This window comes from Phaethon lepturus, unplaced genomic scaffold, assembly GCF_000687285.1.
Source record: "Phaethon lepturus isolate BGI_N335 unplaced genomic scaffold, ASM68728v1 scaffold66, whole genome shotgun sequence".
NCBI classification, from domain to species: domain Eukaryota; kingdom Metazoa; phylum Chordata; class Aves; order Phaethontiformes; family Phaethontidae; genus Phaethon; species Phaethon lepturus.
The window spans coordinates 4617-18179 of record NW_010546688.1 but is presented as its reverse complement, the minus strand read 5'-3'; the positions used below and the strand labels follow the sequence as shown (position 1 = coordinate 18179).

General features: G+C 38.7%; 1 protein-coding gene across 1 annotated transcript in view; it reads left to right on the top strand.

The window, feature by feature from the left end:
• LOC104622534 (aminopeptidase Q) overlaps positions 1 to 13086 on the top strand; it is a gene marked incomplete at its 5' end in the record, with an annotated part of 21134 nt that extends 8048 nt beyond the window's left edge. The window contains 8 exons of the mRNA XM_010289358.1: positions 1 to 50; positions 1241 to 1394; positions 2296 to 2390; positions 3111 to 3218; positions 7759 to 7929; positions 10046 to 10186; positions 11367 to 11442; positions 12940 to 13086. The exon at positions 1 to 50 is cut by the window's left edge and continues 4 nt beyond it. Coding sequence (XP_010287660.1) covers positions 1 to 50; positions 1241 to 1394; positions 2296 to 2390; positions 3111 to 3218; positions 7759 to 7929; positions 10046 to 10186; positions 11367 to 11442; positions 12940 to 13086 — 942 coding nt within the window. The remainder of the gene's footprint in view (positions 51 to 1240; positions 1395 to 2295; positions 2391 to 3110; positions 3219 to 7758; positions 7930 to 10045; positions 10187 to 11366; positions 11443 to 12939) is intronic.
• Positions 13087 to 13563: the final 477 nt, after the last annotated feature.

Below are 13563 nucleotides of genomic sequence, written 5' to 3'. Positions count from 1 at the left end.
CCTGCTGTCAGCAGGTTCCAGCTGATAGATGATGTTTTTGCATTGACACAGTAAGTATGTTTTGAATATGTCATAGAAAATGATTAAACTACATGATGGCATTGAACATTGCTGCTTCTGCTTCGTTCCTACCCACATGTGCCTCATGAGAACAACAGCTGTTTTGACAAAATGGTGGAGGAGTTAAGTATTTAATCCATTCTGTTGTCAGTGCTGAGTGATTTCTTTAAAAATTTCTTTTAATTTTTATTCCAACTCTTAAGAAATATTTTAAATAATGGCACTGTCATGAGTTTTTTAGGGACTAGCCTGTAGTTTTTGTAGCAGGAAAAAAGATTCTGGATGAACATGCTGAATTTTCCTTAATTTATTCCGGGCTATCTCAGCTATGCTGTCCTGCATCACTCTTAATACCTCTTTTATTCCCCTTGCTGATGGATGACTGGGTTGTTCATGTCTGTGGTGCTCGAGCAGTGCTGTAGGGAGCTGAAGAAGCAATAAGTATGTCTGTGCCTCAAACGTGCCAGAGATCCCAAAAGCGCCAGACACCTATGATGTGGAGGTCAGGCAGGAGATGGCCAAAGCGTACTGCTCCCCCTCGGAGCCTGTGGGGTAGCGCTGAGAGGAGGGGGTAAAAATTCCCGCTCCTCCTCTCCTGCAAATGTCCTTTCTCATAAGAGAGCTCAAAAGCAGTATTTAATAAGGAATGTAACTGTGACGTGTAGAACTGTGCTCTTGTGTAAGTATACTAGAAATGTTTCTGTCCTGAAGGAGAGGGCTTGAATTGGAATTTTAGTAGGAAAAAATTAATTCCATGCTAATTCCACACTGAGGATTGTTTGATTTTTACAATAATGTATATTCCACAAAAGAACTTGTATGAAAATACGCTTTTTAGCAATAAAAACGTGAATATATTGTAACTCTTTTCCTTCATTTTGTTCTAGTGAGACTTATGCATACTGTAAATATGCCAGTACTGCAGACACAAGCAGAATACAGTCTGCATACTGCCATGCTTACTGCCATGGTGGCACCATGCTCCATAATAAGTGTTTTGAGAGTTCAGCTCTTAAAAGCACCATTGTTTTACATTTATTTTATTTTTCCAACATTTTTCCTAGGTCACCACGCAGTATACTGATGTTTTATTGCCAGTTGCATAAATAAACAGATATTCATGGTAGGTAATTAATGTGAATAGATATGCTCAAGTATGAAGGTTTTTATTTTCAAATAGGTTTGGATACGTTCAGATTGAAACAGCACTTGAACTAACAAAGTACCTTGCCAGAGAGGATGAACTCTTCATATGGAATGTGGTATTATTAAACCTAGTACCTGAGAATTTGGAAAGTACTCTGAAGAACTATGAAGTATATCCACTTTTAAAGGTATCACCTTTTTTGTTAGTTAGCAAAGATACTAAAGCATTTAAATAAATCAGACTAAAATGAATGCTTTTTAAATTCTCAAGAATGTAATGACTGTGATGGCTCATAGTTCTTGTCATTCCCTTTGCACGATTTTGTCAACTTTTTTTTTAAATAGGAAGAGGTATTTATTTATATATTAGTCAATGATAAATCTCGAGCAATTCTTATCATAAAGCAGAAATATATTCACATTCTTTATATTAAGCTTGATCCTAGGTTTTTGTCAAACTGAGGATCTGGAAAATACAGCTATCAGTCAGTAGTAAATACCCAGGAGTAAGTAACGGGGGTAACTGCTATGGATAAAGGGCATATAGTATGTATGTGCTCTGTGGTTTGTGCTGCCTTCCAGTTCATCTTCATGCAGAGAAAGACAGAATTGGGTTTGGATACTAAATGAGATGATTCTCTTCCATATTAGAGCTACCTGAGATGATACTGTCTTATTTATTTCCTTGACTTCTATCTGAAGAAGATTTCACTTTTGTTTAAAGTACAATCCCACAATAGTAGTTCTCTTGAGTTCTAAAAGTAAAGGTACGTTCAAAATATGTGAGAACAAAGTGTTTTCTATTGGGAAGTTCTTTTTCTGCCTTTTTCTCTGAGAATGAGCATTTGTTTTCTTTCATAATGAGTTCAAAGATCCTACTGATGTGAAATGGTAACTTCCTGGTTTGAATGGATGTCCAGGTGTATTGAATTTTAGACCCAATTTACATACTTCATTTTAATGTGCTGCGTTGTCAAGAAATTAATAGTGGTAAATATTTAGGATAAATCTGAATAAGTAAAGAAAAATAGAGTAAAATAAAAACTTGCATCTAAATTAAAGTAATTTTTCTTTCCCTTCTTTTAAAAGAAATACCTTTTAAAGAGAATGTTGCCAATATACCATTATTATGCAGGTTTTATTCGTCAAAATATTGATGCTTTGGAAGATGACTATTTTGCTCAGTAAGTATTCTGCTTTTCTCAAAAGTTTTTTCTGATGTGATTGGATCTGATACACTGCAGTTTGCCTTTGTAAATTTAAACACAAGATACAGGAAAAATACTCTGATTCATTTGAATGTAACTGGACTGTTATTTTTACTGCCCTATAAATGTGTGTTACTTATGATTGACACCTCCAGTGAAACTGCAGTATCAGGATAATTTGGAATATTTTCAGTCTATTTAGTGAGTATAAAAGATGACAGTTTGATCATCTGAGTGGCAGCTTTTGTTTATTGGAGAACAGGCTCAATAGGCTGCTGCTAGTTGGGGGAAAAGTGACAGCAATGAACTTCAGATGTGATTTATGGATCAATCACTAGAACTTCCAAATGCTTCATTTTGCAAGGTCACTGCAGTGACAGTCTTGAACATCAGAGTGGTTTGGACTAGATGCAACTAATCTCTTGAAACTACCAAGAGGGATATAAACCACACAAAAAACTAAGAAAAAGTATAACACATTGGTAGCCTCACTAATGTCCATGAATATTGATGTCAGGAAGCCATTATTGGTACTTTAATTTTTTTTTAAATTATTATTTAACCTCAGTTGTTCTGGTAGAGGTTCTCCTGGGTTAACGGCATCATGTGCTGAAGCTGTGCTGACCAAGCACAGTTCAAGCACTCCAAATGTGGAATACATATCTTTTATTCTTGCTATTTTGGCTTCCCTTCAAGAGTGTATTTGGAAAAACTTTTTGCAACAGCGTGCTGGCTGGGCCTCCAAGACTGTTTGAACCTGTCATCTGAACTGTATGCTAAGTGGATGGACAACCCTGAGAACAAGTAAGAATGATAATGTTCCCTTAAAGGTGTGTGTGAGTAAGTAAGTGAGGTGGAAAGTTAAAGGGCTTTTACATGGGGGAGGCAGAATGAGAAATGCTCCTGTACACTGCTCTTCTTTCTTGACAGAAACTAACTGTGCCTCCCAACTCTCTCCACTTCCCCAAATCCCAACTTCACGATGATTTCATAATTACTACTTTTTACATAGACTTCACAGGCTGGAGGATGCAGATTTTTGTCATGAAGGCCAATACCTGTTTAGCCACATAACAGGGGAACATCACATTAGGGCTAATACCCCATATTGTCCAGTCCCTTTGCTGTAGTACAGCCTTAGGGTCATCATATGTACCAACTCAGTTTCTAAGCTTCTCTCAGCAATACTGAGAGAAATGATGTTTGTATTATACAAGCATCTGCCCATCAAATTGCTTTGCATGTTCTGTATTCACATAAAGAGGTGCTGGGAATAGCTGTCAGTTTTTATGCTGATATTGGAGCCTAGTGGTCAGGTTTCTGGTCTGTGAGGATAGAGTTCTGGGCTCTACCAGGATCAGATTTTCTATATTCAAGTATTGCATTGTTAAAGAATATTTACAATGTATTGAAATTCTTATTCTCTTTTCCTCCCTCTTTCTTTTCATGTTTTTCTATGCAATAGTCAAATAGTAGTGGCATTGGTGAGTGAATATTTAAAGTTTATTATTATTTATTGTGGTTGTAATAAATATTTTGTTGTTACTTGTATCTCTGTTGATACATGTAGTTGGCTAAGTAAACTGAATTTGTACTTTTATGTTTGTGGTTTTTTTAAATAGCTTCGTAGTGATCATCCTCATAAAAAAAAAAAAATTGTGCTTTGCAGTTAAAACTGAAAAGTTTAAGTAGCCTAAATACATTCTGTTATGTTCCAAAGAGAACATTCTTACTATCCCACATGAAAAGCAATAATGCTATGCTGAATTCTCAGGCTATCTTCCCCTATAAATAATATTTATGTCATTCTTTAACCCAGCAGGTAGCTAAAACAACCACACAGCTGTTTACTCACACACACACCCCCAGTGGGATGGCGGAGAGAATCAGAAAAAACAGGCAGAACCCCTGGGTTGAGATAAAGGCAGTTTAATAGGACAGAGAAAAAAAAACATAAGGATAATAGTAATGATAAAAGAATATACAAAACAAGTGATGCACAGCACAATTGCTCACCACCGCTGACCAATGCCCAGTTAGACCCCGGGCTACAGTGCCTCCTCAGCCAACTCCCCCAATTTATATACTGAGCATGATGTTGTATGGTATGGAATAGCTCTTGGGCCAGTTTGGATCAGCTGTCCTGGCTGTGCCCCCTCCCTGGGAGGCCAGAGCACGGGATGCTGGACAGGACTGCTCAGCAGCAACTGAAAACATCAGTATGTTATCAACACTTTTTTCACCCCAAATCCAAAACACAGCACATGCCAGCTATCAGGAAATAAAAATAACTCTATCCCAGCCAAAATCAGGACAATTTGATTTTTTTTTTTCCTGGTGTAATGCTACATACCTTATCTGAGTTGAAGAGCTGAAAAGTTTGTGAACTGTATTAGCTGATCTGGTTTTGAATTAGATGGAGAAGATTAATTTTGCTGTCCTTCCTCACACTGAGATAAGTTCAAAGGGACTTTACAGCGTCATGCTTTCACATGGCTGTAGTGTGGAAAAAAATGCAACTATGAATTTTATTAAGTGAATAAAATGATCACGTTTCAAGGAAAAAAATATACAAGATAGGACAATTCTTAGGTTTCAGATGACAGACCATAGTTCCTGCTCGGTTAAAGAAGAGGATTTTTATATGCTCGATAGAAAAGGAAAAGGGCGCAATAAACTTTTGACTCATATTTCACAGACAGATCCCTTAAGATGCTCTTACGTTCTCAATTCTGAGAGCAAAATTCATAACAGCACACTATAGCTGTTCTGCCACAGGTGGAACCCAGTAGGATTCTCACATCTGTGGCAGTAATGCTTCTCCCTTTCAGATAAGATGAAGATAAGATTCTGTGGAGATGACAAGCCAAGAGACATGATTTCCAGCCAGCTTCTCAGTTTTACTCTTTTTTGCTTATAGGAGTGAAGTGGAGCTAGCTAAATTAATACATTCTCTGTGGTGCTGATACTGGCTTGTCTTCTTTTGGAAGAAGCAAATGAGTCTAGGGGGAGGGACAATGTCGCTGTACAGTTTAATTATTTACTAAAGGTAACCATATATTGCTGTTGCCCTCAGAAGTTAAGAAATCACTATGTCGCTACTGCATCAGGAAATCACCATCACTGCTTGCTCCAGGAAAACAACATAAAATAATTCACCCTTCTTCCCACCAGCTTTTTGCGTCTTCCTCAAGATCCAGAAACAAGAGAATCCTGGCGGGACAGTAATATCAATCACAGAATCATTAAGGTTGGAAAAGACCTTTAAGTTCATCAAGTCCAACCATCAACCTAACACCACCATGCCCACTAAACCATGTCCTGCAGTGCCATGTCCACATGTTTTTTGAACACTTCCAGTGATGGTGACTCCACCACCTCCCTGGGCAGCCTGTTCCAATGCTTGACCACTCTCTCTGTAAAGAAATTTTTCCTAACATCTAGTCTAAACCTTCCCTGGCACAACTTGAAGCCATTTCCTCTCATCCTATCACTACAGCCACTACAGCTTTGAAGATTGCTGTCATATAGCCTTTTTTCTGACAACCCTACAACCACTCTCCCCAAAAATATCAAGATAAATAAGCCTCACTCCTCATCTAATATAACCTCAAGCTCCAAAGTTCCTCTGGACCACAGTGGACTTCCTCTGTGAGCTAGACAACATAAAACACTTCACAGCCACCATAGACATCACCAGCCAGTAGACCACTGTCCCACAGTAGGCTACCTGTACAGCCTGCCTTGAGTGCTGAACATCAGAGCTGCAGACAAATGATACACAAGCTTGTCTATTTGCTCTTCACTCACAACAACTTTATACTCAGTAACCAACATTTTCCTGAAACTATTTGAACAGCTGCAGTACGAAAATAAATAGCTGTATTTTAGACAAAGCAGCTTTACCCCGTTATCACCCTACTGTGGCCTCTTTCTGCAACATTATGAAATTATTATTAAACAAATTACTAGCCCCCTAACTCAAATAAGACCTGTCACAAAAGGATTCCTCGCAGGACTATTCCTTACCTTGACATAGCCATTCAGTCTCAGTAAGCATTGCTGTTTGTGGCAAATCCCTTATATTCCAACACATAACCAGGTAAATGAATTCAGACTACTTTTTTTAGTAAATACAAAACATGCCCACACTTTCTGTTACTATGCCAGTGAAATCCCCCACCCACAGCAGGACTATCAAAATCCCTGCATCTTGCATTTTCATTCCTTAACAAGTGATGTCTGTCATGCAAAACACCTGACTCTCTCCTCATTTCCACTAGTCCTTCTTGGCTTCCTGAGTTTATAACTTACTTGTCTCTATCTTTTGCTTTGAAGATTGCTGTGATATAACCTTCCTGCTGACTAATACTGTCTCTCTGCTGGTATCATCCCCATTTTCTCTAGGATGGTCTACTGAAAGTCAGAGGAATTTTTCCTAAATTCTATTTGAATTTGAATTTGCTGCATCCAGTTTTGGGCCTGAAGAATGACTTTTGTGACGAGAAACTTGTCTGGTTTTCCAAATCTATCTCCTGATCTAATGGAAGTTAGTTTTTCACCTCTACTTACAAGCTTAGTCTTAGGTAACACTAAGCAGATTAACCGTATGCCATTAGGAAGTTAAACATTTAATTTGTAGCAGTAGGACCCATTCTACAGAGAATTAGTCCAAAATACCATTAATTTAAACTATTTTCAGAGAGCCTGCATAGTAGAATACATTGCCATCACTGGAAAGCATTGACAATGTCTTAATGTCAGGGACACATCATTGCCACAGGAGAAGCTTTGTGTTCAGCCTTTGCACACGGGGCATTGCACTGATAATGCTTGCATTTATTTTCTGTTATGAAATTCATCGCCATGTTGGGAACTGCCCCCTGGGGTAGGAGTGGTAGGAGGCTGCCTGTTGCATGGAGAAATGTACCTTCTGTTTCCATTTGTGCTGCACATGGCTTTTCCTACTGGATGCATTCACTGAAGAAACTTTGAAAAGGCTTGTCTGGGGTGATGCTTATATGCAGCACTACACTTTTAATGGTGTGATCCATGTCCTAGGCTGTGATGTGTGAGAGTGGCATTGACACTGTATGTACACAAAATAGCTTGGTCCAACTGTTCAAAAAATGTTTTTGGTTTGCCTTTAAACTGCATGCTTACTCAAATGTTTAAATCATGAATAAAGCAATCAAATTTCCTATCTTTATTTAGATTGCTATTTTATATTTTCTTTCTTGTGCATCTTTTAAGTGTAAATAAACATTTGTTTTCAGTTATGCATTAACTGCTGGTTTGGGCTTTACAGCAATACAGTACCTTTTAATCATATCTTGCTTTGCAGAATTCCCTATTTAATTAGAAGAACGGTCTGCTGCTATGGTGTTGCAGTGGGAAGTGATAAAGAATGGAATTTTGCATGGGAAATGTATAACCATACCAACTCCACAAAGGAAGATAAAGACACCCTGCTTTTTGCCATGAGCTGTGCCAAAGAGTCATGGTTACTCTACAGGTGACCTTGATCAAAGTATATGTTTGTGTATATAGAAGTAAATAATAAGAACACAAAAACAACCTGACGGAGGTTTGCCTGCCCCAGAAGCATATGTCTTACAGACCACTGGAAGAATCTTAAGAGTTTTCTTATGGACAAAGTATTGTAAATAGGCTAACCACGGTAAACACAAATGATCCTTCTGCTGATATAACATCCCAGATGCTGGTAATCATTGAGAAAGGGATTTCCCAAATTGCTAACTAGTGTGTCATGTCTAACAGTGGGCCTGTCTTCTGTCAATATATCTAGTGACCTTTCTGAACTAAAATTACACCTTCAGGCTTTATCGCAGACTATGGCAACACATCCCATCACGTAACTGCATGTTGTATGAAAAGACACTTCCTTTTGGTTTGTTTTAAACCTACTTTTTGGGTTTTTTTAACTTGGAACCCATTGGCTGCCCTTACTCTCTGCACTGCAAGAAACAGTAATTATCATAACTTGCTTTGACATTTTTCCCTACCATTTACAATTTCATATAATTTTTCCATAGTTCTTCTCCCCTGCTTATTTTGTTTTCAAACTAAAGTGTCATAGTCTTTTTAGCCCCTGTGTGGAAGCCAAATCACTCAGGTTAAGGGCAAAAATGAAAACAGACTTACTAGCAAGCTTTTCACCATTTAAGTGCAGACTCACACTGAAGAGTAATTTTTTTTAAATTTCCAGCTTCATAGAATCATAGAATATGCTGAGTTGGAAGGGATCCACAAAGATCATCGACTCCATGTGGGACAACATAAACCATATATCTAAGAGTGTTGTCCAAACACTTCCTGAACACAGTTTGGAATACTGTATTTATTATCTTTCACTGGCATCTGTATAAAATCTTTTCACATTATCAGTCAAAAGATGTTGAAGCTGAATTCTCTAATCTGTCATGTCTACATTACCTAAAGGATTCATCAAAGGACAGAAGTTTGCCGGTGATGGCCTAAAGAATGATCATCAAAGAACTGGCATAAACTCAATGGGTCTAAAGCTCTGAAAGTAGCAGAGCTGTTTCTCCTGCCAGCCATCTGCTCTTGTGATGACAGTCATTTGAGAAAACAGAACAAATATGCCTGAGAAGGCAGCAAGATGGGTTGCAAAGGGATGTCCAGTGAGCTATGCTGATTTTCCGCCTAACTTATATGGTCCTCTAGTGACTTCGTCATTGGCACAGGCTAGCACTCATCCCTGACAACTTCCAGGGAGTTCTGATGACCTCCTTCCTCCCTATGACTTAGTAGTTGATAAGCCAATCTATTTTTCTAAATGCCACTCTGAAAGTCATTTGGGGCAAGGAATGTTAAGCTGGACTTTTCCTGGCCCTCAGTATATTTTGTCCATTCTACTAAGCATGGTGGTGGCATGCAAATGGGAGAAACCCAGCTCATCTACTCTACCCATAGAGCAGCTGCCTGTGGGACCCTATGAGAAGACACCTCTTTAACAGTGCTCCTTGAAAGCTGGAGCATGCAAGGCGATACATTGAGGCAACGGAAGTCCTAGTTTTTCAAGATACTCAGGCACTCAATGACATCATTGGCAGGTAGTTCTATAAATAATAGATTTATTATCTTAAATACTTCTGAAATCTGAAATTTTAACTCCCATGAAAGCATCCAAGACAGCTTGTTATTTGGTCTTGTTATAGGGGACCCCATAAACAGGGCCTCTTGGCATAACAGGGTGTCTCACTGCTGGCTTACTCTCTAGGCTCCATTTGTGTCACAGCAAAGTGAGTCTCCAGAAACTGAGGGGCAGTTTGCCCTTCCACAGGGTTGTCTGGTAGGAGTGGTTGTCTTTCTGTAACACAGATAGGAAAAGCACATAGATCCACCTGATGTGCTACACCCTCATTTTACTGAGAAGGGGAAAGTCAGTGTGCAAGAACAGGGGATTTCACCGATGTAAGGACAAAAACCAAGCTGAATACACAGCTCAGAGGGACAGCAGCTTTGGTATAATGTTCCACATTCTCGTATTTGTTGAGACAGGAATTTTCCTGAACTGAAGGATATTTCCAGATCATCACTGTTAAACAGCAAGTGATAGGTACAATTATTACCTTCTTTTCTAACAGATACTTGCAATATGGACTCAGTGGTTCATTATTTTCTTCCAATTATACTTCAATCATCATCTTATATGTGGTGACTAAGGATATTGGGCACCGTATCGCCTGGGAATTTGTTACAGAAAATTGGCCACTTCTAAGTGAAAGGTATGGTAAACAATCAGCTTTGGGTTCCCTTTATTTCTGTGGTTCTTTGGCTTCCTCCATCTTTATGTTAAAAATGTAAAATCCATTTCCTTCCAGAGATGGCTTCTTTTGTAATGATTGATGCACTTCCTTAAGTATGCAGAGCAGGGTTTTCAGAAGATTCAACTCTGATCAGGGCTTAAAGTCAAAGCAGAGCTTGTATCAGACATAGAATGCTTTAAAAATTAAGTCTGTTCATGACTGTTTCAGTTAAATTGTTAAATTTCCTGGAGAATCTGACTCTAGAAATGAGTTTATCCACTAGTGTTTCACAAGCGTGGGTGTAAAATGCTGGAGTAGGATTGTAAACTGTTTTCCAAAGAGAGTACGGAGAGAGGGGGGATTGGATATAATATGGATTTACAAGCACTGCAAGGACCAAGTACAGTATTTTTCGCTGGCTTAAGTCTTATTTCCAGCCTACCTGCACTGATGCAGGTAAACTGCAGGTGACCTTGGGCTACCTGTCTCGAGCAAAGCAGGTGTTTTGATGCCTGTTCGATGGCTCCCTCTCTCCTTAGCAATGGTGGCGGAGTACATTGCTGCTGCCTGTGGTGGCAGAGTCCATTGGGAGCCATTAGTGGCAGCAGAACCAAGATCAGTCATCTGGGAGCATTCAAAGGTGTATCCTTATTGCTAATGCTAAAAAAGGCAACTTGTTCCCTTACAAGGCTTTTTTTGTGTTCCATACTGATAAGAAATTTGCTGGGAAACGGACCTGTTACTTTAAAGCTACAAGGATAGTGTAGGTCTTCACTTATACGTCATCCTCAAGACACCAACAGAAACACCAAGTTGTTATAATCATTATTGGTTAGCCTTTCTAGCCCAGTTTGGCTGTATGGGCTCACGAGGATTATCTGTTTTAAGCAAAGAATTTGTGTTACCAAAGTATAAATACCAGATCTCACTGGGAAATTAAAATGAAGGGTAATGTGCTTCATCCTGCTCAAATGTCCAAATTTAATGTTAATGTTATTTCTTTAAAGGAGGGAAAAAAGTACACAATTGCAAACTTCAGCTCAGTTGTTATTTCCAATATGGTAAATAATAACTAAATAGTGGAAGTATTTTCAAATGAGATTAATTTTAGTATATTTGCTAACGTGCTGTTCGAAGGACCTTTCTCTCAATTTTACAGGTATGGAAAGGAATTATTACATGATGTATTAAAAGTTATGGGAAGATTTGTCAATACAGATGTACAGATCCATGAGGTAAATAGCAGAAGCAGTTAATTTTAACTTTATTGCCAGTTTGTAAATACAGGTTTTTAAATCTCTTGTTTTTTAAAGAAATCATAGAATGTGCTGTATAGTGTTGCTGTGCTGAGACGTTGAGAAAAATGATACTTCCTCATCTGAGAAATAAACATATGAATATGTACACACAGCCCTGCAGTCTGTGTGTGCAGTTGGCTGTCAAGCATGGCATGAAAGTGATCCTTTCTGCAAGGATGGACGTTGTCCTGCTCTGTGTGGTTGCAGTGGACAAGGTTGCCTGCCCTCGTGCTGAACAGACAACCTACACATGTGATACAGTTCTTTCCTTTTGACTTTGTGGCAGCCCAGATAAGCCCATGAACTTATAGTACTTTCTAATTGGGCTGCTGTACATCTGGAAAAAGGAGATGGGTTTTGAGAAACCTGCTAAAGGGTGGAAATCTGTGGGAGGTGGCTGTGGGCTGTCTTATTTTATTCCCTACAATAACTCATATTAGTGCCTGTGACAATAACTATCACTGCTCATTTCATACTCTTTTCTTGTTCTTTTGCCTCCAGTCTGAGTCTCCCCAGATTCTTTCCCAAAATATTATTTTATTTTCTCAACAGCCCAGCTTTTGTGCTGTCTGCGTGTGAACCACATCTCTGTGCCAGCCCTGAACTGCTAGCATCTCTCATTACCAGAAGAATTTTGCTTCCCTTTTTTGCTGTTGATTGATGCATGTGTACAGCAAGTAATTGAGAAGGGATGCTTAATTAGGAGAGCAATTCAGAGAGTTAGTTCTTAAAATCAAAGAAATCTCTCTTCAACATTCATGAACCATAAGTTTTTCACCTTTTGTTCTTCAGGGACAAGTTAACTCCTTGGGATGGCAAAAGCACTAGCCCAGTGCCAGCCTTTAAATTAACTTTCAGGTTTGAAACTGAGTCACAATAAATATTATCAAAACTGTCTCATTTTCCTCTTTAAAATCTCTCTGAAAGCATCACCTCTGCCTTGATGTCTACAGGAAATGTACCAAAATTTTGGCTGCTGGCATGTTAGGTTGCTGGTTGTCATGCTGACATCAATCTCATTTCTCTTATTGTTTGTTTCCTGCTCCCCCCATTTTATTGCTTTGCTATTTTTCAGTCCTTTCCTGTCTGCTGCTTATTAGACTGAGGGGAAAAATGTCTTGTTCTGTGATTGCAGAACAGGCAGCACTAGAGGATTCTGCTAACCAACTAGTCCTAGACACTGTGTGGTACCACCAGTACTAGTGAAGCTGGCTGCATTTGAAAGGATTTTTAAAGGGATGGCAAAAGGGCAGATTCCTGGTGTGCAAAGAGCTTTCCCACCTTAGTGTAAATCAGTAAGCTTGTCCCATCCCCTCTTTAGTCTCTGCTGTCTCCCCCTTTTCTGTGTGCTTCTGTCTAAAACATCTGTCAGGTACACAGTTGCTTGCTGCAAGTGAAGTTACGGGAACTAAGCTCATGAGTTTATTTCTTCAGTTGCAGGTTTTTTATAATGCTACACTGGAAGAGGATGAGAGAGTGGCTGCTACTCTACTACTGGAGTTTACAAAATTTGAAAATATGGAAAGGAAAGACCTGCTACTCAAAGTTGCTGACTGGTTACGGAACAATGTCAATGATTGACTTGGAAACCAATTTCCGGTATATTTTAGAGTGTGATTCAATAGCATTTTGGTATTCATTTTAAGGTGTAATTAAAGATAAAGCACATTTTTATGAGTCCTGTGGTTGTCTTCCCCACTGGAAAGTCAGGATAAAATAATTCACAAAGAACACAAAGACACAGCAAAAGCAATGGGAAATATATTTTCACATAATATCTAAGTTCATTTCCTACTGGATGAGTTGTTAGTAGGGATGCATTGGTAATAATAATGTAACAGATACAGTCCTAAATCCTTTGTTTTCTCTGAATATCAGAATGAAAGGTGTGGTACAAGTTTGTGGCAAAAACCTATGAGGAAGCTGGAAAAGTTTTATATTCTGTTTTGGTTACGATTTGTACTGTGACCTTGGGCAAGGCATTTAACCTGTCCCTATCCACTTCTGTGTAAATTGCGAAGAGGATAGTAACTTAGAACAGTGCTATGAAACAAACTT